Source organism: Athene cunicularia (assembly GCF_003259725.1).
Source record: "Athene cunicularia isolate RWA chromosome 6 unlocalized genomic scaffold, athCun1 chr6_part2, whole genome shotgun sequence".
Classification (NCBI taxonomy): domain Eukaryota; kingdom Metazoa; phylum Chordata; class Aves; order Strigiformes; family Strigidae; genus Athene; species Athene cunicularia.
In genome coordinates, this window is record NW_020799106.1 from 6,484,710 (window position 1) to 6,512,706 (window position 27,997).

Genomic DNA, 27,997 nt, shown 5'->3' on the forward strand with positions numbered 1-27,997 from the left:
AATAGATTGCAGTTATAGAAGATAGACACCCAGGAGATTTTGCCTTTCGCCATGGCTCAGTTTGGAGGACAGAAGAATCCCCCTTGGGCTACTCAGTTTACAGCCACTGCAGTATCTCAGCCAGGTCAGTTTACATATCGCTTAATGTTTGAACCCTGACATCTAGTAGATTTGGAGATTCTGTAGTTGGGTATGCAGTTAAGAGTGGCACCACGATAACTAATTTATTTAAATTCTATTTAAATGGTTTAAGTTGGGAGTTTTTCACACAATAGAGACATTAAAGATAATTGCCTAATACTAGCTCTTGGGTTTTGTTGGTTTTTTTTGTGAAGGGTGATAAATAAAATCCCAGGTGAATTTTTTTATTGATTCTCTTGGTCAGTAAACAACATCTCAAGTTACTTGTATCCAAAGATGTGTAAATCAAATTACCTTTTAATTGCATTGCTCTAGATTAAATAATAACAGTACTAATAAGGCATTACAGAGCTGCTTTTTTTTTTTTAGTGCTGCCCGAGTTGCATTTCCAGGGCAGCCTTCAATGTTTACAAAGTATTTTGTCTTAATTAATACATTGGACAAACATCACGTAGTGAAGAGGTCTCAGAAATTTGTGTGCGGAAGGGATATATTTTATTTTCTTGTTAGTGTCAAGTTAGAACTCAGAGATCCCTGTAACCAAAGGTATCACCCTGATAATGGTAGAGGTTTTCCTTTGATTTAGCTAAGAAGCCTTATTTAATCACAGGCTAGTGTATGTAAAAACCTAGCTGGCTCGATTTTCATGTTTCTCATTGTTTTGTAACATGAAAATTTTTGAGACAAGAATGTGACACTTGCTGCATGGTGAATCTCGGTGCTTCTATTTCGTTCTGGGCTGCCTTTTTCTCGAATATAAAGTATTTCCTAAATGATATTGTTTCATGTCTGATGTGAAAAGGCTTCAATGAAGTTGTGGTACTTTGAGGATTCTGGCTGTCAGAACATGAGCACAGGCAGTAACATTGTTGAAGAGATGCCTTTCTAGAGTTGTATGGGTTTTGCAGTTGTCCTTTGCATCTTGCTCTAGTTTGATACGAAGTCGAATGACATACCTTCTTGGCAGTGGTTTTAAGTCTGGGAGCTTAGGAAACGTTGGGAATACTTGCCGTTCTTTGAAGGTGAATGTCTAGGGGGAAGAAAAAAAAAAACAACAGACAAACCCAAATCTTTCTCCTGACTCAGTTTTCTGTCCCAAATTGACTTCTCCATCTCCAGTTTTTCTTTTGGGCACTAGCCCAATCTGAGTCCATGTGCCACCCCCCACCCTGCCAGGTGTTTCACAATACTCTGTCCCAATGTGCTTTTTCCTATTCCTTCATGCCTGTTCACTCCTCCTCTCTACCCAAACTGTTGCTGTACCTAACCAGCTGCCGACAAGCAGTTTTGCACTGTTTCTCTGAATAGTTCACACTTCCCTTCCTCAAACGGCACTACTGTTCTTCTGTAAGAAATTGCCTGGCAGGTGGAAAGGGTCAGCATGGGGAACACAGGAGAGACAAACTTTGGTTTTGGTTCTTGTGTCTGAATGGGTGATACCTTGGAGTGATCAATGGATGGCAGCATCTGGGCTGGGGTATTCTTGCAATGTTGGCTGATGTGACAGCTAGTGAGTCAGAAATAGTGGTGGAAGACTGCGGGCAAGCTCCATGTCCTGTTTCAGTGGGAAGGCTGCATAAAATGTGCTGCAGGAAGGAGCTGGCAGCCATCTTGCCAAGCCTGGACCAGAAGGGAGCCCAGGAGAAGAGGTGGATGGAGCAAGGGAACTAGAAGTACACACCAACTTCTTACCCATTTTCTTATTCTTACAACTCTGCCTTTCGTTAGCCTACTTCTGAGCCTCTTTAAATTAAACGAAGTGCAAAATTTAATTGGAGTAGGACTGGTCAGCATCAATTGTGTGAGAGATTTTTCACCTGCTTAATGAGGACAGTATCTCTAGGGATTTTTAGCTGTTCATCTGATCCAGCAGCACCTGACTCAAACATGAGAGCCATTAAAGACCAACATTTGCTTGCACTTTTGCCTTCTTCCTGGGATGGTTCCACCTTCCTTTGTGTTCCTAGTGTCCCTCTTCACACTGTAGTATCTTCTCTGCAGTATCACTTGAGGGAATTTAGTTACTTGCATCCTTCCATGCAATCCTTTGCTATTCCTGCTGCAATACACAGTCACCATGTCTGCATCCTCTTTCTTCCCTGTCTGTACTAATGAATCCAGTCCCCAGGATTCTATTGCCCAGTTCCTGTGTTAGTACCTGTTCCCCTGCTTTTTTTAATTGACAATTCTGATTTGTAGTGATTTATAATACAGAGCACAGGAAAGTTCTTCTGCAAAGTCGGCAGTGCTCTTTGGCACTGCTGAGAGCTGAAGAACAGTGTTTACCATTGAACTGCAGCCAAGTAGTCACCTTTCATGCACCTTTCAGCATGCAGCTGTGACTGCCCAGCTGGCTTGCCGGCCTGATGAAGAGAGATGCTGTCAGTGCTCAGGCATGCTGACAGGCGTGTACTACTTCTCACCTGTGGCTGCAGTCAAGAATTTGTGCAGATTGGCTTACCCTCGTGAACCTCAGTGTTCATAAACTGATTTTAAAAACGGCATTTACCAAATTCTTGTATGTTTTCAGAGGACTGGCTAAAGGTATTACCTATATTTATGCATGCCAGCTGTTCTTATCCAAGTGTCAGGTTCCTTCTCCAAAGCATGGAGGTGCTTGGGTACAGGAGAAAGCAATCTTGATTTTTATAACACAGGCAACATAATACATAGCTTTTTCCTAAGCTGTTGTCGAAAGTGGTGAGTGATGGTGTTATAAACCCAGTTTGGTAATTGCAAAAAAGGTAATTTCAGAGTTGTGTTTTGGGGTTGTGGGTTTTTTGTATTGCTGACTCGGATGCTTTCTTGGCCATCCCTGATGAAGAAGTAACTATATGAGTTAAGGCTGTTAATTATTCAGGTGTGACACTCTTAAGGTAGTTGTAGAGTGACATGCTGTGTAATGAAGGGTTCCTGCAATCCCTTTAGGATAGCTTACTAATTACTGTCTGTACCTGTGGTATTGGAAGAGAGACAGTAATTTCATGTGCCGGCAAAGATCTATGTGTGAAGAGAGACTCCTACTTGTAACACAGTGAAATTGTTTCACTACTCCTTGTCTCATGGTTTTGCGTATCACATGACTAAAACCAGAATAAACTCCCTGCTATGCTGGTTAAGCATTGTTAAAGCATAAATTAAATCATGCCTACTACAAAAAAAATAAAGTTTTTAAAAAAATATCCTAAAAATCTTAACGCATGCAAGTACTCTTTATACTTTTAACTTGCATGATGATGGGCGAGTTCCTGAAACACCTACAAAGGACAATCCCCTCCAATTCTCTGAGCTGTTCATTTTTGACATGTCTTTAGTGTGTATTGCAGTGCTTGGCATGTGCTTTTTTCAGGGTTATGATTTGTGGTTGCATAGTGAAGCCTGTTTTTACAGAACTGTAGTCAAGGGGAAGTCTTAGCTATGCCGTGTTCTAGCTGATTGGTGCCATCATCTTTCCTGTATCGATTCTTCATTGCCTTAGAATGGAAAACAGCTCACCTGATGAAAGCGAAAGTATCCAAATCTCAGTATTTTATTGCTGCTGGCCCCTGTGAGGTGACTAAAAAAAAAGTGTAAGAATAGAACAAGCATGTAGTGCATCTCAGAGCCACTGAGAAATAGTAGCTAATGCACCACATGCTGGCTTTGCTGTAAACGGATGTCCTGTGATAAATATGCTGAGCCTAGATTCTATTGTGTGCCCATTAAAAGGATTTTTTTTTTTTTTTTGGTGTAGGTTGTATGGTGTTTGTATTGCAAGTGTGTTGAGCTTGAAGAAAATTCAAAACCCCGGGACCCAAAGTCACTATTTCTGACTACTGTGAAAAGTATCCAAAGCCCTGGATCAGGCCCTTCTTTACTGTAATCCTAATAAATCTACATCACTTGTGAAGGAGATATATGTAACTGCATGCTTTGAAGATTGTTTCCCTAATCTAAAAGCATCTCTAGGATGGACGTGCCATGCAGTATTTGGTGCAAACAGGAGCTGTTTAGACTGCATTTGAAGGCAGTCATCTACTTACTGAGATAATTACAAATCCTAAGAAGCTATTATTTGTTGCTGCAGATGCTTGTTGCCAATAATAATAATAAGGCACTCTGTCAATTCCACACTCGGTCTGCAATTCATTCTTTGTCTTGTTTTTCTGTATGATTTTTTTTTCCTTTTTCTTTTCCTTTTTTTAAACTAGTAATGCAAACACAGTCACCTATTTAATCAGAACCTGTTTGACCGAGCTGAGTGCATAGATAAAAGGTAATCAAATTAAACTCCTGGAATACTTTGGGGCAAATCAGTAGGAACAAGATAAAGCTTTGACAAACTTGTTACTACAGATGTTATCCTTTGAGGAGATCTCGTTGGTCTTTTGTCTTTGCCTTTTGTTAGTAGTTGATCTGCAGTGTTGTGGATGACATGATACCCAGTTAATAATAAATGCTCATAAAGTGACAGTAGAGATAGCGAAAGGTCTTTTCCTTTTTTTTTTTTTTTTCCCCCCCCTCTTTAATGGAGAAAATGGGGTAAGAGTCTTAGGGGTGGGATGGGAATTGTTTGAGGTTCTTATGCTGGAAGTGGAATTGTCATAGTGGAAACTGAAAAGCGGAGTAACTCCAAGATCTGGTTTGGGGAGCAAGCATGTTAATATTTCTTTGGGTGTCTTTGGTACAAAAAGTAGGAGAGAACTTGTGAAACTTGCTTGATGATGTTTCCCAACTCCATCCTCCTGTGTTGGAACAACACTAGACTGGAACATTAGACTGAATAACAATAGCTAGAAGGTAATAGCATGAAGTGAATTTCTGCACTAATAGGAATTTCTGCTCAGCATGTGGAAATAAGGAGAGAAAGATTTAATGCATTATTTATCTACCTTGAGTGTACCAGCAAAGTAATGCAGCCAAGAAAGGTGAAAGTTGTCCCAGAATGCAGCAACAAAGCATTTTCATTAGATTTAAAGATCTTTTTAAGAAGTGCTATGTAAGGCAGTGGTGAGTTTTCACATGAGAGCATGCTTCTGCGTGGCAAAAAAATACATATTCAAATGGGAGCTGATGGACAAGCAAGAGGCAGGAGGATCAAGAGAATGGAGGGCCTGGCATGGGAGAAGCCTGAGGTTTAGCTTGCTTGGCTTCTGAAGAAGCCCACATGTTGGAATTTTCTAGGGAGAAAGTTCATGTGATACTGGACATACAAAAGTAATTTTGCTGTGCTATAGCATGCCTGATTTCACTATTAAAATAGTATTACTTCCAGGAACACTGCTGTGACAATATTTGATACAGATCATAGTGATGGTGATTATTTTAATTGTTGCTTATGTATTTCTTCCATGTTTCATTCCAAAATTGCAAGATGATCAGTGATATCAACTTGTTTTCTGAAGATAGTACTCTGCTGGCAAGCGTGGTAGAGAGGATTAACCTTATTCAGGATCTGTTGAGTTGGTTACAGCATTTTTGTGTGTTCTCTGGTGATGGTGGCCAACTACAAGCAATCTCTTAGTGCATCCCTGGGTCAGGAATGAAAGCTTTACTTCAGACCAGTAAGAATTGTGTGGAACACAAACTGCAGGAAGAATACTGTAAATCTGTTCTTCGTTTCATCGTGCCTCTTTAATGGCTTTGGAAGAGAAAGGAGAACCCTGCTCAGCTTGAATGTTCCTCCGTTCTGAAGGTGGCTGGCTGACCTGTTTTTGCTGGCAATGTTTCCCTGCTGATTTTCTCTTTGGTTTTATTTAAACATGGACTAGACTGATAGCTTGATGAAGTGACATTTGATCATGCAGCTGCAGATAATTTTTTAAAAAACTTTTGCCAGAGGGAGACAATTTCCAGATATGTTTGCAGCTCTCTGCTCAGTTTTGTGTTGTGCAGGGCTCTTTGTCCTGAAAAATTCCATCCGTGAGGCTTAAGCATACCTTGTTTGGAAGTATCACATGCATAATGTAGCGTGTGGATAGCTGCTCCTTATGATTTGCTTAATCTTCTTCTGCAGTGAATTAAAAGTTGATATGACAATAAAATAAACCAGTCTTTTCCTTCCAGGCAGTTTGAGTCTGGGCAGCACAAATCCTTCCTAGTAATATCTGGAGAGAGCTTGACTTTGTCCTTTTATATGTGGGGAACAACTAAACTCCCTGTTGTTATAAGGCTGTTCCTTCTCTACCAGTCCCCACATCTATAAAATCCAGCTCACTTGGGGACAAAGACAGTACTGAGTGAAGCAAAGCCTTGTGCATTTACAGGGAATGTGTTCCATAAGCCTCTGTTTCATAGCTGCTATTGCAGTAAAGATTTCTCTTGCCCTTGGATAGAATAAAATGTATTAATTTACAGAACAGAGCAACAGTCTTCATGAGGCTGATCCAGAATCTGAAATACATTCAAGAAGGAATACAGTGTGTGTGTATGTGGGGGTGGGCGCAGATGGGGGTGACAACTATTAGAGCTGTAAAATCGTGAGTAACTTGAGAGAAGGAAATTAAGCGGTGTCTGTGCCTCTGCTGTGGTGTACTATTTGTAAATGAATTTAGATTAGAAGCTGGTGAGGTGTGATCCTTTATTTTGAATTTTGGAATCCGATTTCACTACTTCATGAGCTTGACTCGAGCAAAGCATGACATAATGCATCTAGTATAAGTGTCAGCAACCTCAGCTGTTGAAAGTTGCGCTTATTGTGTGTGTTCTCTTTTCAGCTGCTCTTGGTGTACAGCAGCCGTCGCTGCTTGGAGCCTCTCCTACAATATACACCCAGCAGACGGCATTGGCAGCAGCAGGCCTCACTACACAAACACCAACGAACTATCAGCTCACTCAGACAGCTGCTTTACAGCAGCAAGCTGCAGCTGCAGCAGCTGCCTTACAGCAGGTAAAGAAAAAGGAGCATTTGCTGTTGACTGTATGAACTTTAATGATATAAAACAGTGGCTTTGTCAACCTAAAGTATCCAAAAGAAAAGCAGAATGGGAAATGATCAACATTGCAGTATAAACTTGTTTAAAAACCAGTGGGATTTTAAGTCTACAGTTATCAGTCGTTGTATTAACCTGTGAAGGTGGGAATTTTGGCTGTGGAGGTGTGGACTTTTAGCTATGGAAAGCCTTTTGGGAAAAGGAGATTTGCTGTACCTAAACTGAGATTCTCAAGTTCCAAGTATCTTCCATCACTATGTGTATCCTTAATAGCATTTTGCATTATTTCATACTGTGCCCTAGTTACTATATAAGTGTCAGGCCTAAAAATCGCTGATTTTAGCTAGAAAGAGTAGTCAGAGACTACTCTAAAGGCCAAGAATATTTGTTATGAAAGTAGTCTGTGTTGATACTCTGTTATGTTTTGTATTAGAATGGTTAAATGTAAATAGTTTCTGTCTAAAAGTTGCTTAGCGAATAACTTGTATTTGGTATTACTGGGTTAATAATACTTCCGTTTATGAGATATTTTGCTTTTATCTGTTTCAGCAATACTCACAACCTCAGCAGACTCTCTATAGTGTACAGCAACAGGTTTGTCTGATTCTTACTGTGTACATCACAAATAGTTTTTAAAATAATGTTGGTTGTGTGTCTTGTAGGATTTGTCTCCAAAATCATCCTCATACAGGAAGTTGTTAAAGAAACTAAGTAATTTTTTATTTTTTTTTTTTAATGAAAGAGAGCTTGAAGTTCATAAACTTGGAGAGACGTATCCAGAATGGAAGCCTGCCTACCTTCATGCAAAAAGGAAATTTAAAAATACATACTATTCCATGTGTACACGATTCCTGCTAAACTTTGCTCTAAACAGGGCCATGTATTTTAACTGCTGGAAAGATGCTGTCCAAAAAAAAGTTCCCTTTTCTGAATGTTTTTTTGTTGTTTTTTTTTTTTTATAATGGTCTTTGAACTTAACAGGATTTTGAAAAAGAATAAAAGGACATGGAAATTACAGGCCTAAGGTTCTCCAGCTGCCAAAACTTTTTTTGGTATTGCTATTAACTTTCAGTTACAAAAACCCCAGCATTTCTGCTTACTGAGTAAACCTGGATTATACAACCTTAAAATGAACCACATGAGCACAATCTTATGCATATGCAAACTTCTGAAATGACCAAACCCCAAAGGACTATTAAGTGACTCAGATTAAGCAAAAACTCTTACTTGTAAAGAGGAGGTAAAATTGTACAATTTCCTTAAGCATATAAAATTAATTTATAACTTTATTTATTTTAAGTTGCAGCAACCTCAGCAGACCCTTTTAACTCAGGTTAGTTTGGTTTTATTGTTTGGTCTTCATCCCCAAACACAGATAATGCAAAAGTGCAAATTTGTGACGTCTTGGGTAGTTTAATCTGTAAAATGAACTAATATAAACAGACATTTTACTGGTACAGGTTTATTTTATCCAGATGTTAAAATATGCATAGCCTTGGTTTCCAAAATTAATAGCAGCCAATTTTCCTTAATCTTGAAGGGCTTATGTCTGTTGATTACATTATAATTTTTTTTTTGTTTGAACTTCAAGTGTTCAGTAGTTTTGAAGTAAGTAGCAAACTGGGAAAATATTTTTTTCTCCTTTGAGAAGAAATTTAACTTTCTGTTTTAACAGTATTGCAGTATGCACATAGGTTTAGAGAATCTCGCTGAGCTTGACAGGTTTAAAACATGCAACCATTTAACACGCTGTAAATTGCTCTTGCTCCGTTTTCACTTAGCCTTTTCAACATGCTTTGAAAAAAGTAAAAACAAGTTACTTGATTTTATTATCTGTGTTCTGCTTTTGTAAGAAGGCAAGCACGCAGGGAAGGGTTTGTGTTAGCCTCAACCTTCACTGACTTTTAACACTATGGTTGGGATATAAATGGAGAATAATCTCCAAGTGTGTATTCCTGGCAAAGTTAGGAACTTGTCTTCTCTTCAGGCCAACTGTACAAGTTACCTGTAAAAAATAACAGTCTTTTTATTTTTTTTATAGACAATGTGTGTATTGGGAAGCTGACTTTTTTAAAAGAAAGGGATAAACAAGGCCAGTCTTCATTCATAGTAGAAAAAAAGTCATCTTAAAAAACCCCAAACAAACAAACAACCTTCCTCCTTCTGAAAATCTCTATTCAGAATAATTCCTTTAAAGACATTTTAAACTCGTGTCTACATGGGTACAGGAACTGTTCATTGTAGGTATGTCAGCTGGCTACAAGATTTATAGTTTGCTTTATTTTGCTTACAGCCAGCTGTTGCCCTGCCTACCAGTCTTAGCCTGTCTACTCCTCAGCCAGCAGCCCAGATAACTGTTTCTTATCCAGCACCCCGGTCAAGTCAACAGCAAACCCAACCACAAAAGCAGCGTGTCTTCACTGGGGTAGTTACTAAGCTACATGATACATTTGGTTTTGTGGATGAAGATGTCTTTTTTCAACTTAGGTAAGGTGTAAATACCTGCCTGCAGATGTACCATGATACCATCACTAAATAAAAAGTTTAGATTATTGCATTCTAGTTCTGTGACTCCACTGATTGTGCCTGCAGTTAGGATGTTTTTTTCTGTCAGCGCTGAAAGTCAGGTGGTCAGATAAGTTAATAGACACTAGATCTGAGTTGTTCTGTGTGAATTTTTGGATTTTTTAATGCAGATCCCAAAACTGGGAGACTCAAAAGGCAATAAGCTCCTTATAATATGACATCATAGCATTTGTGGGTGATTAAATGCATATAATTTACTATCTGCCTATCTTAACTCAGTACTGTTTAGGGAACTTCTCCTTTGGGGCCAAAGACAGGAATTAAATTCCTGGGCATACTCCGAACTGAAGGAGATATTACTTTCACTGAATTTGGGGGTAGATGCTGTTTCTGTAAGCTTTTTTTAATGAGCTTTGTCTGCTTTCTCCCAACTTTAAATGTAACTCACAGATGTAGAACTAACTAAATCAGACTCTCACAATACATTTTCTGTAACGTTTACAGTGCTGTTAAAGGAAAGACACCTCAGGTGGGTGACAGAGTTTTGGTAGAAGCTACTTACAATCCTAACATGCCATTCAAATGGAATGCACAAAGGATCCAGACACTTCCAAATCAGGTATATGGGGTTACCCAGTCTAACTTATACTGACCGCTTCTGTTTTAAGCTCACTCACAACTTCTTTTCTCTTCTGCTGTTAGAACCAGACACAAGCTCAGCCGTTACTGAAGACCCCACCAGCAGTTCTTCAGCCCATCGCCCAGCAGACTGCGTTCAGTGTTCAGGCACAGCCACAGCCACAGTCCCTGTTGCAGGCACAGATATCTGCAGCATCAATCACACCTTTGCTTCAGACACAGCCTCAGCCATTGCTGCAGCAGCCACAGCAGAAAGGTGCTCCTTCAGTACATAAAGTTTGGTGTGGTCCTTCTGGTGCTTAGTGTGTGGGGATTATTTTTTTTTGTTAGTCTTATGGAAAGGGCCCTATAGAAATTTCAGTTTGAATGTTTGCCTGCACATGGCCTACAGTAGCTCAAGAATCACCTGCTTAGTGAAATCCCTGTGAACTCCTGTTCATATTAAGATTTCATAACCTGAAAACAAATTCAATTTAACTTTTATTCTGATGCTTTCACAGACGAGTTGGGGAGTTGAAAGTATTAATGGCAGTGTAGTTCTTCAGCGTCTTCTGCAGTGTTCAACAAGATCAGGTTTCACAAAGTTGTGTTGTTGAATCTATTATTTCTGTATTTGTCTTTATTTCACTTAGCCAAGTTGGCATTTGAGAGAAGAAACAATGCTGAACATGGCAAATCTAAAACAAAGGTGGTTGTGGGGTTGCTTGAACTTTGAAGAATCAGTAATGGGATTGATAATAAAAAGAAAATTAAAACTTGTCTTACCCACAGTAAAAGCAAGGGGAAAGATCTTAAGCTATCACCTCAGCAGAATTGTTTTGCATAAATACTTATTGCAGTCTAATTAGTCCTAGTTGTTCATTGATGTTTGCTCCAGTTACAGCCAGTTGGTTAAATGTCTTGAGACAGCAAAAGTATGTGCTGGGGGATTGGTGCAGCAGTATAATAAACTGATTTAAGAATTTTTTTTAGGAAGCTGATTGTTTTTACCTATGAATAGTCTCAAAGATGAGTTCTAATTTTTCTTTAGTTCATTGAGTAGGTAGTATATCTGTCTTAAATTACTTCTTCAAGAAAAGGCTTAGCTGTTTACTGTGATAGCTTGTATGTGCTTAGATTATATTAGCTTCCATTTTAAGATGATGCTTTTAAACAGTTTCACTTACAGAGTCTCAGTTTGCATCAGTGAAGAAAAGCACAGGTCTCTTGAGCTTCTTGTGGTGGATGTTATTCAGAGATTCCTTTGACTCTGTAGAGTTACTTTAGAAAATGTAAACAACTGTAAAGCAGCAATGTTAAGCGTAGATAGTTGCCCTCGTTATGTATTGATCTTGTAAATTTTTTTCAGGTGGTTTGTTACAGCCCCCTGTTCGTCTAGTTTCACAGCCACAACCAGCTCGAAGATTAGACCCCCCATCCAGATTTTCTGGGAGGAATGACAGAGGAGGAGATCCTATGCCAAACCGGAAAGATGACAGGAGGTATGTTGTAGAAGAGTAGACTGTAATGAAAGCATTCTGTAAAGACCTGTCTTCAGAGCTGAGCTTCTTGCTCCAGAGTGAGTTAGTGATACACACAAGTGGCTTTACTGTTAGAAACTAGTAAAGAGTTCTAGTCTATCTGAAATGAAGGAGTTCCCTAATCAGTCTCTTTAGAAAAGAGACAGTGTACTGAAACGATGAGGAACTTCTCACCTTTTTGTGCGTCATCTCTGGCAGGTCTAGCTTCTGTTGGGCTAGAAACCATTTTGTGTTACCAGCATGTAAAAATATTTGTATCTTGTGTGCATTTTTTAAGTCGTGAAAGAGAACGAGAGAGACGTAGGTCCCGGGAAAGATCACCCCAGAGAAAACGCTCCAGAGAGAGATCACCTAGACGAGAGAGGGAGAGGTCACCTCGAAGACCACGACGTGTTGTTCCTCGTTACACGGTTCAGTTTTCCAAGTTCTCATTGGACTGGTATGTTTATAGTGCCAGATGTTTACCTGCATCTCGTGTTAATTGGCACAGATTACTGTGAGCTCTGTCAACACGTGTGTGTAGTGTTAAAGGATGATCTTAGCCATTACTTATTTGATCTTTCTTTAATGTTGAGAAACTTGTATGATGAACTTTTTCTTAGTACTTTTTTATTTTTGAATGCTACTGCAAAATACCTGTATAACCCTGTTGGATAGATACTCCCTAATACAGGCATCTTAATCAGATGAATGTTTAGTAGTTACTTGTTTTTAAACTTCAATCCATGACACTCTAACTTAAATATATTACTCTTTAAATTTTATATAGTATTAAATATACCATGGTTGTAGTTAAATTAATATACCTCTTAATTATGTGATTTATTAATGGTTCTTCTGTTGCTGTATCTTTCAAATAATGTTGTTTATTTCAGCCGTAGCTGTGATATGATGGAGCTGAGGAGGCGTTACCAGAACTTGTATATCCCAAGCGATTTCTTTGATGCTCAGTTTACATGGGTGGATGCTTTTCCTATGTCTAGACCATTTCAGCTGGGAAACTACTGTAATTTCTACGTAATGCATAGAGAAGTAGATCCTATAGATAAAAACGCTTCTGTCCTTGATCCACCCGATGCTGATCATCTGTACAGTGCAAAGGTTTGTACGGGTTTCCAGTATTAAGACTATTCATTAGAAAATTTTTTTTACCAATAGGGTGAAAAAGTGAGTATAACTGAAAAAATATTCTACGACAATTTGAGCAAAATACAGCATTTTAAACTTCTCAGGAAACAGCTAGTATGTAAAGCTTGAAGAATTACGACTGAAATTCAGTTTGTTTTTCTGTTACTAGAGCTGTCCCAAACCTTCACTTTGCTGAGGTGTCTTCCATTCTCTGCACCTAGTTGCAGTGATCTGATGATAGGAAAGCAAGCCAGCTGTTGTACAATCTCTGAATGTATTTCGTAGGCAATTAATTCTGAATAGTTGATGGAGCCCTTTTGGGTTTTTTTCCCCTTCAGGGGTCCTTTCTGTGCAGTTTGTGCTCTTCTGTTCAGTGATTTTCTTCTTTCAGCTTCATCTCAATATTTATTATTTTTTTGAAAGTAGATTGAGCATATTGGGATTATCTGAATGTCAAAAAATGCTACATCAGGGGCTGTAATGATACAAAAAAAAGACCTCAGTGTCAAAACGTCTTCCTAAAACCTGTTCCATTTGAAAGCTCTTTAATAAAAATAAATCTGAGATTTCTAGGTCAATCTGTTTGAGAAGTATTTCCTGTTAAAGACAGGTTTAGAAACAAAACTGCCTTTAATCCCTGTATTTTTCAGAAAGACTTTACTTGCCTTCTGTGTATAAAAACTTCAAAGCCTTAGCTCAAGTATTGGATGTACTGTTTTTTTCAGTCTACTGATGCAGAGCAAGGGCTCTTTCAGAAGGTTAAGCTTCAAAATATATCCAGTAACTGAGTAGCAGCATCCTGTTTTATAATACTAACCTGTTCAGGATATAAAACAACTTTGTTAGATATGACTGGGCTAATGGGATGCTATGAGGGTGCTATGAGGATGCAGATGAATGTGTTGGCCAGTTCTCTTGTGATTATGACAAAATGGAAGGAATCAGTTACTGAAACCAGAAACATCCTCAGTGTGCTTCTTGCTGCAGGGTATTTGGCATATGGTGATAACATACAAAGCATGTTGCTTTTACATGCTTTCAGTTTATTTTTTCCAGTAAGATCACACATTGCATCTCTATGGGACAGAGGGAGATTGGTCCTTGGCAGACATTTTAACACTCAGTTCTACAATTTTCTTTTACCTTGTTTTAATTTTTTTGTGGCATTAAGGAAAAAGTACTGGTATGTATGTGTTTGCAAGTTGTGGTCATTGTTTACCAGTCATAGTGGGAGACCTTCACAAGACTGATCTGACTTACACAACAGGTGATGTTGATGGCTAGTCCTAGTATGGAAGATCTCTATCACAAGTCATGTGCTCTGGCTGAAGATCCCCAAGAACTTCGTGACGGATTTCAGCATCCTGCTAGACTTGTAAAGGTAAATATGCTTCCATGCCAGACACTTTTGGCAATAAAGGTTGGTTATAGAGCTTTAAAAAATTTCTTGGTAAGGGAGGAGTTTGTAGGCAGCTAAATGATGCCTTCGTTTTTCCTCTGAAGGGACCTAGGTTATATGTCAATTCTTTTTCCAGTTTATAGGAGCTCCATCTTCACTGCTTTCAGATTTACTGCTTTGTTCAACTTAGTTAAACAATAGATATTTGGAGAAACCTATATTAATTATATAATAATTAACTTTGTTAGGCTTTTTTTACAAGCACTCAGACTTTCTTTTTTTAAGGGCTCAGCTGTGAAAAGAATGCAAATGAAGCAGCAGTTAAGTAACCATTGTATTAAGTGAAATTTAACTCCTGTTAAACTGAACAACCTGTAAGTGCTATGGTGTTTCAGGACAACGCAGACTTGACTTCCAGTTATACTCCATCTTCTTAAAGCAAATGGGAGTACTTGAATTTATAGATGTAATACTCTTGTGGTCTTGTCTTTTGTAGCTTTGCTTTATCACTCTTAAGCAGGAACGTCTATAAATGTATATTGGAATTAAGACACCATTTAAATTAGTATCTTTTTGTCTCTTGTGTTAGAAAGCTTTTATTTGCAAAGGAACAAGACTACACCAGTAAAGAAACTTGATGGAAAGTCTTGCAAACAAGAATGAGTGATGATGTTTTAAACCTATTCCATTTCTGAAATAATCTGTGGAAGAAAATAACTGAACTCTTTCTTGACTGACTTTCATTTTCAGATTTCAAAATAATGTGAGAGTTTACTCACGGATTTCAGTGTGTGTGCTGTGAAATAATATTCTTTGTGCTTTGGGAAAAATGACTTTATCCCTAGCAGGGGAACATTCAGAAGACTCTTTTTGTCTAGTTTTTAGTGGGTATGAAAGGCAAAGATGAAGCTATGGCTATTGGAGGACACTGGTCCCCATCACTGGATGGACCTGATCCAGAAAAGGACCCCTCCGTGCTGATAAAGACGGCTATTCGTTGTTGCAAGGCTCTTACAGGGATTGACTTAAGTGTGTGCACACAATGGTAAGTACTGTACTGCAAAGCAAAGTACACTGTAGTAATACTTGTCTGTTACCAGGAGTTTGAGAAAAAAAGATGGAAAAACCTCTTTTTCTTTGTCGGAGCTCTTGGTAGTGCAGGTAAACTACTCAAAGGATGTTGTTTTGTTATAAGCTTGATTGGTGCCAACTGTGCTGAATACTGCATTAAGTACTAATTAAAAATTCTGGATTTATTTTGACATGTTATGCTGTAATTTTTTAATGAATGTGCGTTGAAAATATTTTTCATTTTGTGCATAGCTGAAGAAGATCGTCAAGAGAACTTCATTTCATTGTTCTTTTGTTATAAATAAATAGCCGTTCGTTATATAGCCATATTTTCTCTTGATCAGCTTTTGTCCTGCGTTAGTGCTCACTGCAGTTTTATTAATACCAGGAAAGTCTACTGTATGCTAAATTTAAAGTGTTTCAACAACTTTAATTTGCTCATTAAACCTATGCGTGCTAAACACCAGGTTATTTAAAAAGAATTTTGTTGGTTTTCCTCCTTTTCAATTGTGATACCTTTTTACAAATGTGCCAAAAGAGAAAATATGGCTTCCATAATTTTTTTCTTTAGATAAACTTCAAGGTCTTGCAGCAAAGTTTCTTTACTTGATGTGCTACAAGTGATCTAGGCTCTTTAAAATGTATTGTAGAATTTTTTTTCCAACATGCTTCTTCCCTTGCAACAGGTACCGTTTTGCAGAGATTCGCTACCATCGCCCTGAGGAGACCCACAAGGGGCGTACAGTTCCAGCTCATGTGGAGACAGTGGTTTTATTTTTCCCGGATGTTTGGCATTGCCTTCCCACCCGCTCAGAGTGGGAAACCCTCTCCCGAGGATACAAGCAGCAGCTGGTCGAGAAGCTTCAGGGTGAACGCAAGGAGGCTGATGGAGAACAGGCACTGAACGCTAATCCCTTTTTCTATTTCTGCTTCTCACAGGCACAGGAACACAGGCACAAAATGCACACCACATACTACACAACATACATACATAGGAGGAACATAACTGGTAACAATGACTGGTAAACCAGCTTTCAGCAGTGTAGTGAATGTTGGTTTTATTTTTATTTCAGCTAGTTCACTAACTTTAAATGTGTATGCTGATAATCACAAATGGAACTTAAATTGTGCTTATGATGCGCAGAAAATTTTTTATCATAGACGTAGTTGCTGGAATCTGGGACCAGTTGTTGAGTGAGATGCAGTTTATGAATAGCTGTCTTTAAACATTTTGCCATTTTCTAAAATTTCTAAATTCTCTCTTGTGGCCAGTTCTAATTGTGATATTTGAAACTGAACAAACATTAGTCTGAAACATCTGAATTTCAGGCCATGTGGCTGATCAACATCTTGGAATAAGGGAAGGTCTGAATGAACAAAGAGTAATTTGGGGGATTTAAAATCTGGGGGAAGATCACACACTGTGTGGTTAATGGAGACCAGCAGTGTCTGTGTAACCCTGATATTCTTTGTGGTGTTGCTTATCACCCTTTTGTGTTCCACAGATCTGGCTTGTATTGGCTGAGTGGCACTGTGATCATTTATAAAGTGGTAGAATGTGTGTGTGAACTTGTCTAAATAATAACTTTAGGAGAAGACTATCTGAAACAGTTGTGACCTTGCACAGATCAGCAACAGAATTTTAAAAATAACTGAAATGCTTTCTAGCTTTCTGAATGATAATTTCTAAATTTTGTTTGTCAGGACGAAGAGGAAAAGGATGATGGGGAAGCTAAAGAGATCTCTACACCTACGCACTGGTCTAAACTGGATCCAAAAACCATGAAGGTAACTGATGTTTTTCTTAAAATTTGATTTCATTGTACATTTTCATTTTCAAGGTGCGACCCAAAAGACAGCTGTACATTCCCTTCACTGAGCAAAACGCTTCAGTAGTGTTTTATCTTCCTTGCTGATTTTATATGGTACCACAGTATGCAAGTGTGACTCCTGATTTTAATAAGTGAATGCAGCTAATTGAAACTGTTCTGAACTTTGTACAATTACAGGGTATCACATATGATACATTAACTGGAAAATTAAAGGTCTGCAGCAATCTGGTCATATCTACTTGCATTCAAAAATGTGGGGTCTGAAGTACTTTATTTTTAAAAGGCAATAATTATCAAGAATATATGTCAGGAGAGATAATAAAAAGTTTCCTCGAAAGGAATAAAAGTAATAAACTCTTTTAATATAGAAAAATCCTTTCCCTGCCCTTGTGAAAAGTTCCTCTAAAAGGGGTTCTTTGAGGAGAACGCAATTTTAAATGTAGTATGTCTTCTATATCAGTAAACGTTAGTGGTTTTTCAGTACAGATTTAAAAAATACGGTTGACTTCAGTGCTCTTAATTTTTACTTTGCCTTTTCTGCTAATCAAATGTTTTGCAATGTCACTGGTTGATACCACTTACATAGCTTTTGTTTACCAGGTAAATGACCTTCGCAAAGAATTAGAAAGTCGAACCCTTAGCTCTAAAGGACTGAAATCTCAGTTGATAGCTCGACTGACAAAGCAGCTGAAAGTAGAGGAACAAAAAGAAGAGCAAAAGGAGCTAGAGAAGTCTGAGAAAGAAGAGGAAGAGGAGGAGGATAGGAAATCTGAAGATGACAAAGAGGTTAGGTTTTGGACATACTTGTCTTATTAAATACACATAAATATATAAATTGTACAAAAAGTACAGGAGTACGCTTAGCTGTGTTGGGATTTTGTAGTTCTTGGATGACTACTGGGAACTCTTGCTGTAACTTGAGCTGCTGAATTGGAACGAAATCTTGGCAAGTTTGAATTTCTTTATATCAGCAAAGTCAGCTGAAATGTGCAACTGCACTAAGGGTGTCTGAATTAATGTCAGACCTTCAATGTAAGGAAAAATCAATCCTGAACTCCCAAGAAAACCTTGAGAACAGGTCAACCCACTTAACAAGATCTTAACTTCTTAAGCCTACACAAAAAGCAGCTGCTTAGTTGGCTTTTAGTGGCATACAAGCCTTAGGGAATTCTTGTGGAAATGGGAGAAGGGCAGGTTCCAGTCTGTAAAAGGTTATCTCTTCACGTGGCTAATGGTTGCTTAGGTTTGTTTTCCCTTATTATGAATCTTTAATTTTTGCTTTTGGATAAACTTCTGTGTATTGAAGTTTCTCAGTTTTGCATTCAGTAGTTTCAGTAGTAGTTAGTCTGTTTTGCCGTTTCACGAGGATAAACAAGATCTGTGCAGTCAGGCCAAAGCTCAACCACAGAAAAGGGGTGTAAATGTCTGGAGAATGTATTGTGTGTTAATTGCTTTTAAACCTGCCTTTTCATGTATTACCTGCTAACCAATATGGGATGATTTGAAATTTTATATACCTATGTAAACCTTGTTGAGGGAGCAAAGGCCATGTGCTTGCTAATTCTGTCAGCTGCTGCCTTCTCCCACAGCTTGGATGGGCTTCAACTATCTTGGGGTTTCTTGCCACAGCTTTCTTTAAGATTAAGGGAGGGAGCTTTGATTATGCTTGCTTTTTTGAAAAGCACAAGCTCTGCCATGACTTCTTTCCGTACTTGTAAGACTTTAATATTTCTCTCTTGGCAATCAGTAAGTTCTTGGTATTTTACCTTATTTAACCTTTTGTTTGATTTGCATCAGTTGTATCTATAGAGAGTGCATTTCCCACAATCAGAAGAGCCGTGTAAATTGTCATCTGGCAATTGTTAAAGCTCTGTTGGATATCTTTGGGAAGATGATGTATGAAGCCTTTACTCTTCCTATGTAGGGAATAAAACAACTTATTGTACAGCTCTAAAACCACCCCTGAACAAACAAAAGACCACTCAGGAGCACTGACTGCTTTGCTCGCTTGCATGCCATTTCTTGAAGTGAACTAGCTTTGAGTCTTTCCAGTGTTGAATAAACATGCTGCAGTTAGTTAGCACTGTAAAATATTTCAAAGGTACTCACTGCTCTGTGGGCTAAACACTGCATGTCCTGCTTTGTGTTGCTCACATTTCCAGTTGTCTTAGGCAAAGCGCTGGCAGTGACCACAGTTGCATTCTGGAAATTCTAGTCCATGACTTCTGTTCGTGTTGCATTCAGCAGCTTAGGCTTTCCTTCACCTTCTTCAAAGCAGTGAGTCTTAAAAGCTAATATACAGGCTGAAACTTAAGCTTTGGTATAAGCTACATAAGGCTTTTTTTGCCTCCTTTTAGGAAGAGGAAAGAAAACGTCAAGAAGAAATGGAACGTCAGCGGCGGGAGAGACGATACATCTTGCCAGATGAACCAGCAATCATTGTACACCCTAACTGGGCAGCAAAGAGTGGGAAGTTTGACTGTAGCATTATGTCTCTTAGTGTTCTTCTGGACTATAGATTAGAAGATAATAAAGAGCATTCCTTTGAGGTAATTTAGCTATGTTTAGCTACTTAGCCATTCTTGTTTCTTTTTAGTTCTGTGTGGTAACTGCAGTATTCTTAAATTGTAAAAGTTTATGATAGCATGGAAAAATAAAACTTAAGTTAGTTTCTTTGAGCAGGACCTAGAAAAAAATGTCCAGTCTTTGATACATGGTTTACAATAACAGTATAGTCCCTGTATGATACCCAGAAGAAATGCACATGTTTCCAGGTACGGAACTGAGTTTATAATTTATACAGCTAGTCTAGATCCTAAACTACTGCAGTACAGAAAAGAAGCATCTTTATAAAGTTGTTTAAGGTTTCCATATTCAAAGTAGATAGTCAGAAATCTGACACTACATAAAATTCTGACATGGTGAAAGTTGGTAAAATAGGACTTCACAGCTATTTATCATAAGTGTACAGATTTTTTTAATACATATTTTAAAACTTTTTGTCAGTTCTCTTTTCATTCTTCTTCATTTGCAGGTATCATTGTTTGCAGAACTCTTCAATGAAATGCTTCAGAGAGATTTTGGTGTCAGAATTTACAAAGCACTGATTTCTCTCCCAGAGAGGGAGGACAAAAAAGACAAAAAAAGCAAAAAAGATGAGAGAAAAGAAAAAAAAGAAGAAAAAGATGATGAAACAGATGATCCAAAACCTAAGAGGAGAAAATCTGGAGATGATAAAGACAAAAAAGAAGATAGAGATGAAAAGAAGGTCTGCAGCTAGCTTATACGAAGTACTATCCTGCCTGGATCAATATCAAACTGTTTCTATTTGAATTTTATTTTATTGCTTTTGAAAATTCAGGGCTTGTAGTGTTAGTAAACTGTTTTGACTCATTGATCTATTTAAATATGCTTCAATCATATGCAGTATTCTAAAAATTTTGTGGGTGCATTTGGGGGTATTTTAATATTTAGCGATATCCCATGGATTTGTATTTTGTTTTTTTAAGTGACTAAATACAAACATACAAATTTTGAATGAATGGTAGTGGGGTTTTTACTTCCCTAGTTTTTAGTTCTGACTGGATAAATTTTTAGGAACTTTTGTTACAGAGGGAAGATAAAAGGAAAGATGATTCTAAAGATGAAGAAGAAACTGAAGATGACAATAATCAAGAAGAATATGATCCGATGGAGGCAGAAGATGCTGAAGATGAAGATGAAGGTATCTTGAATTATTAATTTTGTGGCTTTCAGAAATTTTTATTGCCACTGAATATGTTCTGTCAAGCTGGCGAATGCTCTGTTCTGTCAAGCTGGCGAATGCTCTGGAACAAAATTTAAAATTGCATTATTAAACTAATTTTATTTTAGTAATTCTGACCAGATCTGCTTAAACTGTAAGTGCCTTTATGCTAGGCATTGTATAAACATAGTTAATATAAACTAGCTGTGGTACTCCAAGTAAGGCATGCATATAGAAGTGGTTTTATTTTTTTCAGAATGCAGACCACTCGCAACTCCCATTGAAGTCAGTAGGAGATGTGAGTATTCAGCACCTCTGAAAAACCAAGCCACTTTTAAGTGCCTAACTTCTTATTCCTCAGTTCTGAAATGTCATACTGTTGTTATTAAGCCAGAATGTAGTGTGGGGTGCTCTGGAGTTGATTTCTGTTTGGGTGGAGTTGTGTTTGCCTGAAGAAATGGGGAAAGGGGCTGGGGCACTTCCCTGTCGCCAGTGAGCAGCAGTAGTCCTCTTTCCCTGCTCAAGAGATTCAGGCATAAGACATGGTGTATGTTTTTGGTTTGTACTTCTTTGGGGATTTTGTCCTTTTGTGGAGAGTTTTCGCTATAGGTGTGGGTTTGAACTGCTTAGATATTGCAGTCCCAGTTTCTAACCAGCATTTTCAGTTGTATTTTTGGCAGAGTACTGCACCGGCCTTAAAAAATTGGTGCTGATCTGTGGTTTCCAAAATAACTTATTTGCTTATAATCTGCCTATGAGAGTGCCCTGGGCTTGTCTGTTCTGTACAAGTGCTGCTCCTTCCCATAATCTGTCCTTGTGCCGTTCCCAGTCAGAGGTGCTGAGAACAAACCAACATGCCGTGGAGGTGCAGGAGAAAGCTATTGGTTCTCAGAAACGTGTTGGCAAAATTAGACAAGTGTTGTGATACATAGTTTTTTTCCAAAGTTTTCCTCACAAGAAAGGTGAGCTTAAAGCTGAACTTGGCACATGATTCTCTGACCAAAGACTTGCGCATAAGGTACAGAGCTGCATGCCATAATCCATCCCTGCAGTTGTTATATTCCTCTTTCTCTCTTGATTTTAGATTTCATTTTACTGTACTGTCCACCTTTAAGCAAAAAACCTGCTTTCAGAGTAAATAGTACTGATTTTGTCCTAATAAGAATAACCATAGCTGAATGCAGACTCTGCCAAGCCTCATCAGGGAGAATTGCACTAATTTTCTGCACACCACTTAAAGAGATGGTGATGGTGGAACTCTTTCTGGCCTAGTTAGCATTTGTTTAAGCTCTTCTATCCTGTACATGTGAAATACACACAGGGGAAAAAGAATGACAAATGGCTTATGTTAAAATAAGACCAGAGCAAAATAAAAAATTAATGGGACTCACTTAAGTGCCATTTGGTTTTTTATTTTTCAGGGAAATATATTAATTTCATGTATTTTGGGGTTTATATGAGCTTTTCTATTGAAGTTATGTATTCTAAGATAATGGTTATAGAATCATTTGCTTTTGGGTATGTTGAATTTTCTTTCTGTTTTACAGACCGGGATGAAGAGGAGATGAACAAACGGGAGGACAGAAGAGAGGGAAATAGGCATTGTAAAGAGAGGTCGTCTAAAGATAAAGTAATTAACATCTTTCTTAACAGCTACATATAACCTTGTTAGAGGTGTCCTAATTAGAGCTTAACTTTGTTTATTATAAGACCTATTTGCACTCTTGGAATGCTTCAGCCCTTCTGGACTGAAACATTAAGTGTGTGTAGAAGTTAGGGAACATGCGACAGCTTTGGGTAAGGTGCTCACAACCTATTCCCACGTACATTTTATATTTCATTGGATGAAAGCTGTTGGAAAAACCTTCTTACATGAGATACTAATGTGTCTGATGAGAAAAGGAGCAGCTTAGCTTGATTGATAAACTGGCTTTTCAGTTGTGAGCTTGAAATCATTGTGATGTTTTTACATCCCCTTGCAGGAAGATGGATGATTTTTTGCATCATAGGGCTAATAGCTTTCCTCCACAGTTCAGATTAGGGGACTGCATAATTCTGATTTGTTACACTTAAACTGTCTATAAATGGTTTCTGATTCTGTTTTTTTCTTCAAGCAAAAATAGAAGATGAAGGAATAGGAATAGTGGGAAAACACAGTCTGCAGAACTGCTGTAGCTGTGAGAGCTGGATGCTCACTTGTTAAATGTTCATGGGGATTTCACTTTGAAAACAGCTGTTCAATAAAATGTGATTGAGAGGAGAAGGGATGTTTAATATTATTTTAATTAGGTTAATTCTTCAAATTTTTGGACATACTAGCATGAACAAAAGGAAAGTGTGTCCACCAGGTGTTACTGTCCATTGTGCTGTAATTCTTTATAACATTTACTTGTTCTAAAGTAAGTAGATTACTTGTTCTAAACAGCTTGCTTATATTTGAGCTCAGTAGATAAATGCTAGATATTAATCACTTGACTGAAAGTAACAATAAAATGAACAGAGGAATACTTTTGTTAACCAAAAAGTTTACGTGTTTATGGAAAAATGATGTTTTAACTTCCTAATGGTCCCATAATGAATTTTCTGTAGGAGAAGGACAAGACGCAGATGGTAACTGTTAATAGGGATCTTCTGATGGCTTTTGTTTATTTTGATCAAAGTCATTGTGGATATCTTCTGGAGAAGGACATGGAGGAGATACTGTACACTCTTGGACTACACCTGTCACGTGCTCAGGTTTTGTATAGTAATAGAAATCTCTTTGAAAATATTACAGAAATGCTGTAAGCAGGAGGAATATAGCTTCTAAAGGTTGTTGCTTATATACTTGTTCCCTGATTTTTATGCAACTGCTTCATATTTACAATAAATTACTAGGTTAGTCTTTTGTAAATTGTCTTGGAATGAAAGGTGAGGTTTGCAGCTGTTAAAAATGCCCCTATTGTATAGATAGCTCTTGCTTCAGAACTGTATCTTTTTCCCTAGCTTGTTTTTATTTTAAGCCCCAGTATATTAAAGTTCAAAAAGTTGTGCAACTTCTTTAAGTTTTCCAGTTAAAACTTTCTTGTTCAGGTAATACAGTTTTTGTGAATTAAGTAACACTGTATTTCTTTTCCCTGGCTCTGTTTCAGGTCAAGAAGCTACTCAATAAAGTAGTGCTTAGAGAATCTTGCTTTTACAGAAGACTAACAGATACTTCTAAAGATGAAGAAAACCAAGAAGAGTCTGAAGAGCTACAGGAAGATATGTTAGGTGGTATTACTTTTTTTTTATGCCACAAACTCCCAGAGAATTGTTTCTGTGTGAAAGATAATGAGATATTTGCTGTCTTGCAGAAACTAATTCAGGTCTGCAGGGAACCTGTCAGTTTGCAAAAGTAAATCTTGGGCAGTTCATAAATGTATTTTGTCAGATCTTGTTGCATCTGTAGGATAAATCTTAGTATCTTGGAACAGAAAGGAGGACAGAAGTTAATGCTGAATATTGATGAACAACATTTTTCATTCACAGCAGTTTTTCAGTCAAGAGGATCAGTGCTGTAGGGTAGTAGAGCAGAGCCTGATTTTTTGAAGACAAATTACTGCAAAAAGGCATAGAAGAATGCCATGAAAGGGCATGCTCCTTTTTTTGGGGTGGGGAAGAGATACAGGTAAGGAGGGAAGAGAGAAATATGAGGGGTAGATCAGCAGCTTGAACCTGTATTTTAAAGGAATTCTTTTAAGGAGTTTTTGAAGTTGGTCACTAGAACTGAAAAATGACAGAATGATTATTTCCTAATGCTGCTTAATCTAATACAGGAAACAGATTACTGTTACCATCGCCAACTATAAAGCAAGAATCAAAAGCCATAGAAGAAAATGTCGGCCTCATTGTGTACAATGGAGCTATGGTGGATGTTGGGAGCCTTTTGCAGAAGCTAGAGAAGAGTGAAAGAGTGCGGGCAGAGATAGAACAAAAGCTTCAGTTACTGGAAGAAAAAACAGGTGGGGCATTACTTTGAAGGTGGTACTTATGTGGATACAAGACTTTCTAAGTAGATAAACCAATTTGAGTAATATTTGTGATCTAAATTTCTTAGCTATTTGCTTGCCATAAACTTCTGTTTTCTATTTCCCAAGCCCTTTGAACTTTTACGCCAACCATTGTTGAGTACCACTGTCACCATGCTGAAATGCTTTTCTTTTTCATTCAAACTGAAAGTAAGATTTCCAAATGTAATCAGAATTGAGTATTATCAAATTATAATGCAATGCAGTTTTTAACATTTTTTAAAATATTAGTAGTTACGGTTTTGGCATGTAAGTGGAATATTAAGATGCAAAATACACAGCATTGGAAGTGACAGACTCTTATTTTTTCCAAAGATGAGGATGAAAAGACCATACTACAACTGGAGAATTCCAACAAAAGTCTATCTACGGAGCTCAAAGAAGTGAAAAAGGACCTTGGCCAACTGCAAGAAAATTTGAAGATCTCTGATGATAAAAATTTGCAATTTGAGGGTCAGCTGAATAAGACAATCAAAAATTTAGCTACTGTTATGGATGAAATACAGAGTGTTCTTAAGCAGGTTAGAATTGCTTAATTCCCTTTTTTATTATTGTATGCAAGCTTCCTGTAGACTAAATTATCACAACAAAAACTTCAGAATAGAAAAGAATTTTCACATTAATTCAGAGCAGTAGTATCTTAACATATTTATAAATAAAAGATGCTCAGTACTGATTATTTAAAAATATATATATTTTTTCTAAACTTGAAACACATTGTGACTTAAATGTTTTTTCTAAAAGGCATAGATACTAATGTAAATCTCAAATTATGTTGATATTTTCCTGTCCTGATCTTGTCCATACTCCAAATCTTCTCTTCTTTTTGATCAGTAAGAGTAATTTTTCAAGGCAGAACTTAAGTATTTCAACTTACATATGGGGTATTTCAGTCAAATGAATTTTAAGCAAACCACATAATTCGCCAGAGCATTTCTCTCCCTGTACAGAAAGATGCTTCTGTATTCCATAGGAATGCTGTGGGGGCCTGTTAAGTAAGACTGAGAAGAAGTAGGTTCTGAAGGCTACCGAGTGGCAAACTGGTACTAAGAGGGAGCCTTGCTTCTATTTCTGTCTACATTTATTTTGAAAAGACAATATAGCATCTAGAAAAGCCCCAAAAATAAAACCACACGCACACAAAAAAAAAAACTTAGAAAACTTGACAAATGTTAGAACTCTTTTTTTCCCCACCTTGCAGGATACAAGTGCTGTATCATATAAGGCACTGTAGCTTATTAAACTGCAGCTGTCTGTCAGCACTATTGTTAGACAGTCCCGTGCTTCACTGCGAGCTGTAGATCTGCTGTTCTACCAGAACCAGCTGCTGAAGGCACTGCATAACCCTCTTTTGCCATGCAAAAAGCTCAGTTAAATAGCCCTGCTCATTCTGTCTGGTATTTTTGAGAAGAAAATGTCTAAGCTTAGTGTTTTCAGATGGTTTTGACCAATGTAAGTGTTTGTTATGGTATATTATTACTGTAATTTAATGGATTTTGAAAAAACTGTTTACATTTGCTCTTTAAATAAAAGGAAAAACAAAAACCAAAACCCAAACAAAAAAAACAACCAAAACACAAGGAACCAACAGAAAAACAAACAAAACCAAAGCCCAACAATCCCCTGGACATTTAGACTATAAAGTGAGGCATCTGGGGATGGTTTTTTGTGTTTCTCTTCAGAAGTGCATAAGTCACATTTAATTTCTGACCCCCTCAACTTTTCAGGAAGATACTGGAAATACGAATTGGTTATGAGTAAGATACCAGTTCACGTAGTATTTAAAGTTGACACCAAACCTTTGTCTTATGCTGCTTTATAGTTCACGGGAGAAATATCACTTCTGGAATTCATGTTATCCTCTCCCTTTTTTCCTTTAAAGGATATTGTGAAGAATGAAGATAAAGATCAGAAATCCAAAGAAAATGGAGCAAACGTATGATAATACTGCTGCTGTTTAGAAGAATGGTGTTACATAATGTAATATAAATCACAATACCAGAATGTATGGGAAGTGATGCATGTTTGATTTTAGTAGTATAAATATCTTAGTTCCAAAAGATGTATAAAGTTTTATGAATGTGAGTGTCTGCTTCTGAAGATTACTTGTAATTCTTAGCATTCAATTTGAGACACTCCTCGAGTGAAAATAATTTTGCATTGCAAAATGTTTTAGGATGAACTTTGTTATAGTTTTAACCCTAATAAAGTTCATCAACGTAATGACAGTAGCAAGTATTTAATTACCAAATGTTTTTCATTAAAGTCTAGTGAGATCAAAATTTTCATTATTTATAGAATTGCCATTTTTAGGTTTTTATTTTCATTTCGGTCTAATTAGTCTTTTTAAATTCAAATATAAATCACAAGATAGCATGCTGCTTAATTTTGCAAGTAAAGATTTTTTTTTTTTAAAAAAAAAGCTTCTTGGATTTTTTTTTTACTTGTCACAACTTTCTTTTCCCTTCCAAATATAGCTTTCTCCCCCAAACCTGCTTGTATTAAAGCCTCATAATATACAGTAGTTCAGATGAGTAAAGAAAGCAATAGAAACCTACCAAAATACTGGTAGGGTTGTGAGATTTATATGAAAATACATGGGCCTGTTTTAAATGTATGTCATTTGTGTTCCTTTAATTGTTCTTATCTTTGGATTAATATATATGCTCCTTTTTAATAAAAAAATGCAGTGTATTAAAATGTATGGTTGGATACCAGGCCAGTAGATGTCAGAATAATGCCTTACATGGAGAAAAAGCTACCGTTGTAAGCCACCTTTAATTAAATTTGGACTTCTTTCTTAAAATTTCTTCATTACTTCAAATACTTTAGTCCAACAAAATGATGGATACACAAGTATCAATACTCCACGTTGTAATTGCTAAGGAGCAGGACACAAGTTGGATTGTTGAAAGTGGGTAAGATTGCCTTCCTTTGTGTTCACAAATCACTGGAGATCTAGACTTAATAGTTAACAGGAAATTGTTGTCAAAGGCAACTTATTCAAAAAATGTGAAATATTTTTTGGTGCAACTT

At 37.4% G+C, this 27,997-nt stretch overlaps 1 protein-coding gene and 1 non-coding gene across 5 annotated transcripts; both read left to right on the top strand.

Moving 5' to 3' along the window:
• Positions 1-27,578, top strand: CCAR1 (cell division cycle and apoptosis regulator 1). Of its 4 annotated transcripts, none has more exons than XM_026851861.1 (25): positions 1-124; positions 6,837-7,009; positions 7,602-7,646; positions 8,353-8,385; positions 9,346-9,539; positions 10,083-10,197; positions 10,281-10,473; positions 11,566-11,698; positions 12,015-12,176; positions 12,613-12,838; positions 14,133-14,246; positions 15,143-15,309; positions 16,022-16,232; positions 17,040-17,123; positions 17,768-17,953; positions 19,525-19,716; positions 20,202-20,435; positions 20,780-20,891; positions 21,169-21,210; positions 22,460-22,542; positions 23,502-23,648; positions 24,044-24,164; positions 24,710-24,895; positions 25,277-25,482; positions 26,844-27,578. In XM_026851861.1, exons 1-25 carry the CDS (start codon positions 52-54, stop codon positions 26,901-26,903), a joined length of 3,492 nt encoding a protein of 1,163 aa, XP_026707662.1. In that variant the 5' UTR covers positions 1-51; the 3' UTR covers positions 26,904-27,578. The 4 variants fall into 4 exon arrangements, with proteins under 4 accessions (XP_026707662.1, XP_026707663.1, XP_026707665.1 ...); XM_026851862.1 differs by having other exon boundaries at positions 8,359-8,385; XM_026851864.1 differs by lacking the exon at positions 21,169-21,210.
• LOC113481966 lies at positions 14,926-14,989 on the top strand. Its single transcript, XR_003398754.1, has one exon. It is a non-coding gene; the product is annotated as a small nucleolar RNA SNORD98 (small nucleolar RNA).
• Positions 27,579-27,997: the final 419 nt, after the last annotated feature.

Excerpts from the sequence above, each read along its gene's own strand:
- CCAR1 (XM_026851861.1), top strand. The coding sequence starts at position 52 with ATGGCTCAGTTTGGAGGACAGAAGAATCCCCCTTGGGCTACTCAGTTT. Across the intron at positions 12,839-14,132 it reads ATCATCTGTACAGTGCAAAG|GTGATGTTGATGGCTAGTCC; the intron begins GTTTGTACGGGT and ends CTTACACAACAG. Across the intron at positions 17,124-17,767 it reads TGGATCCAAAAACCATGAAG|GTAAATGACCTTCGCAAAGA; the intron begins GTAACTGATGTT and ends TTTGTTTACCAG.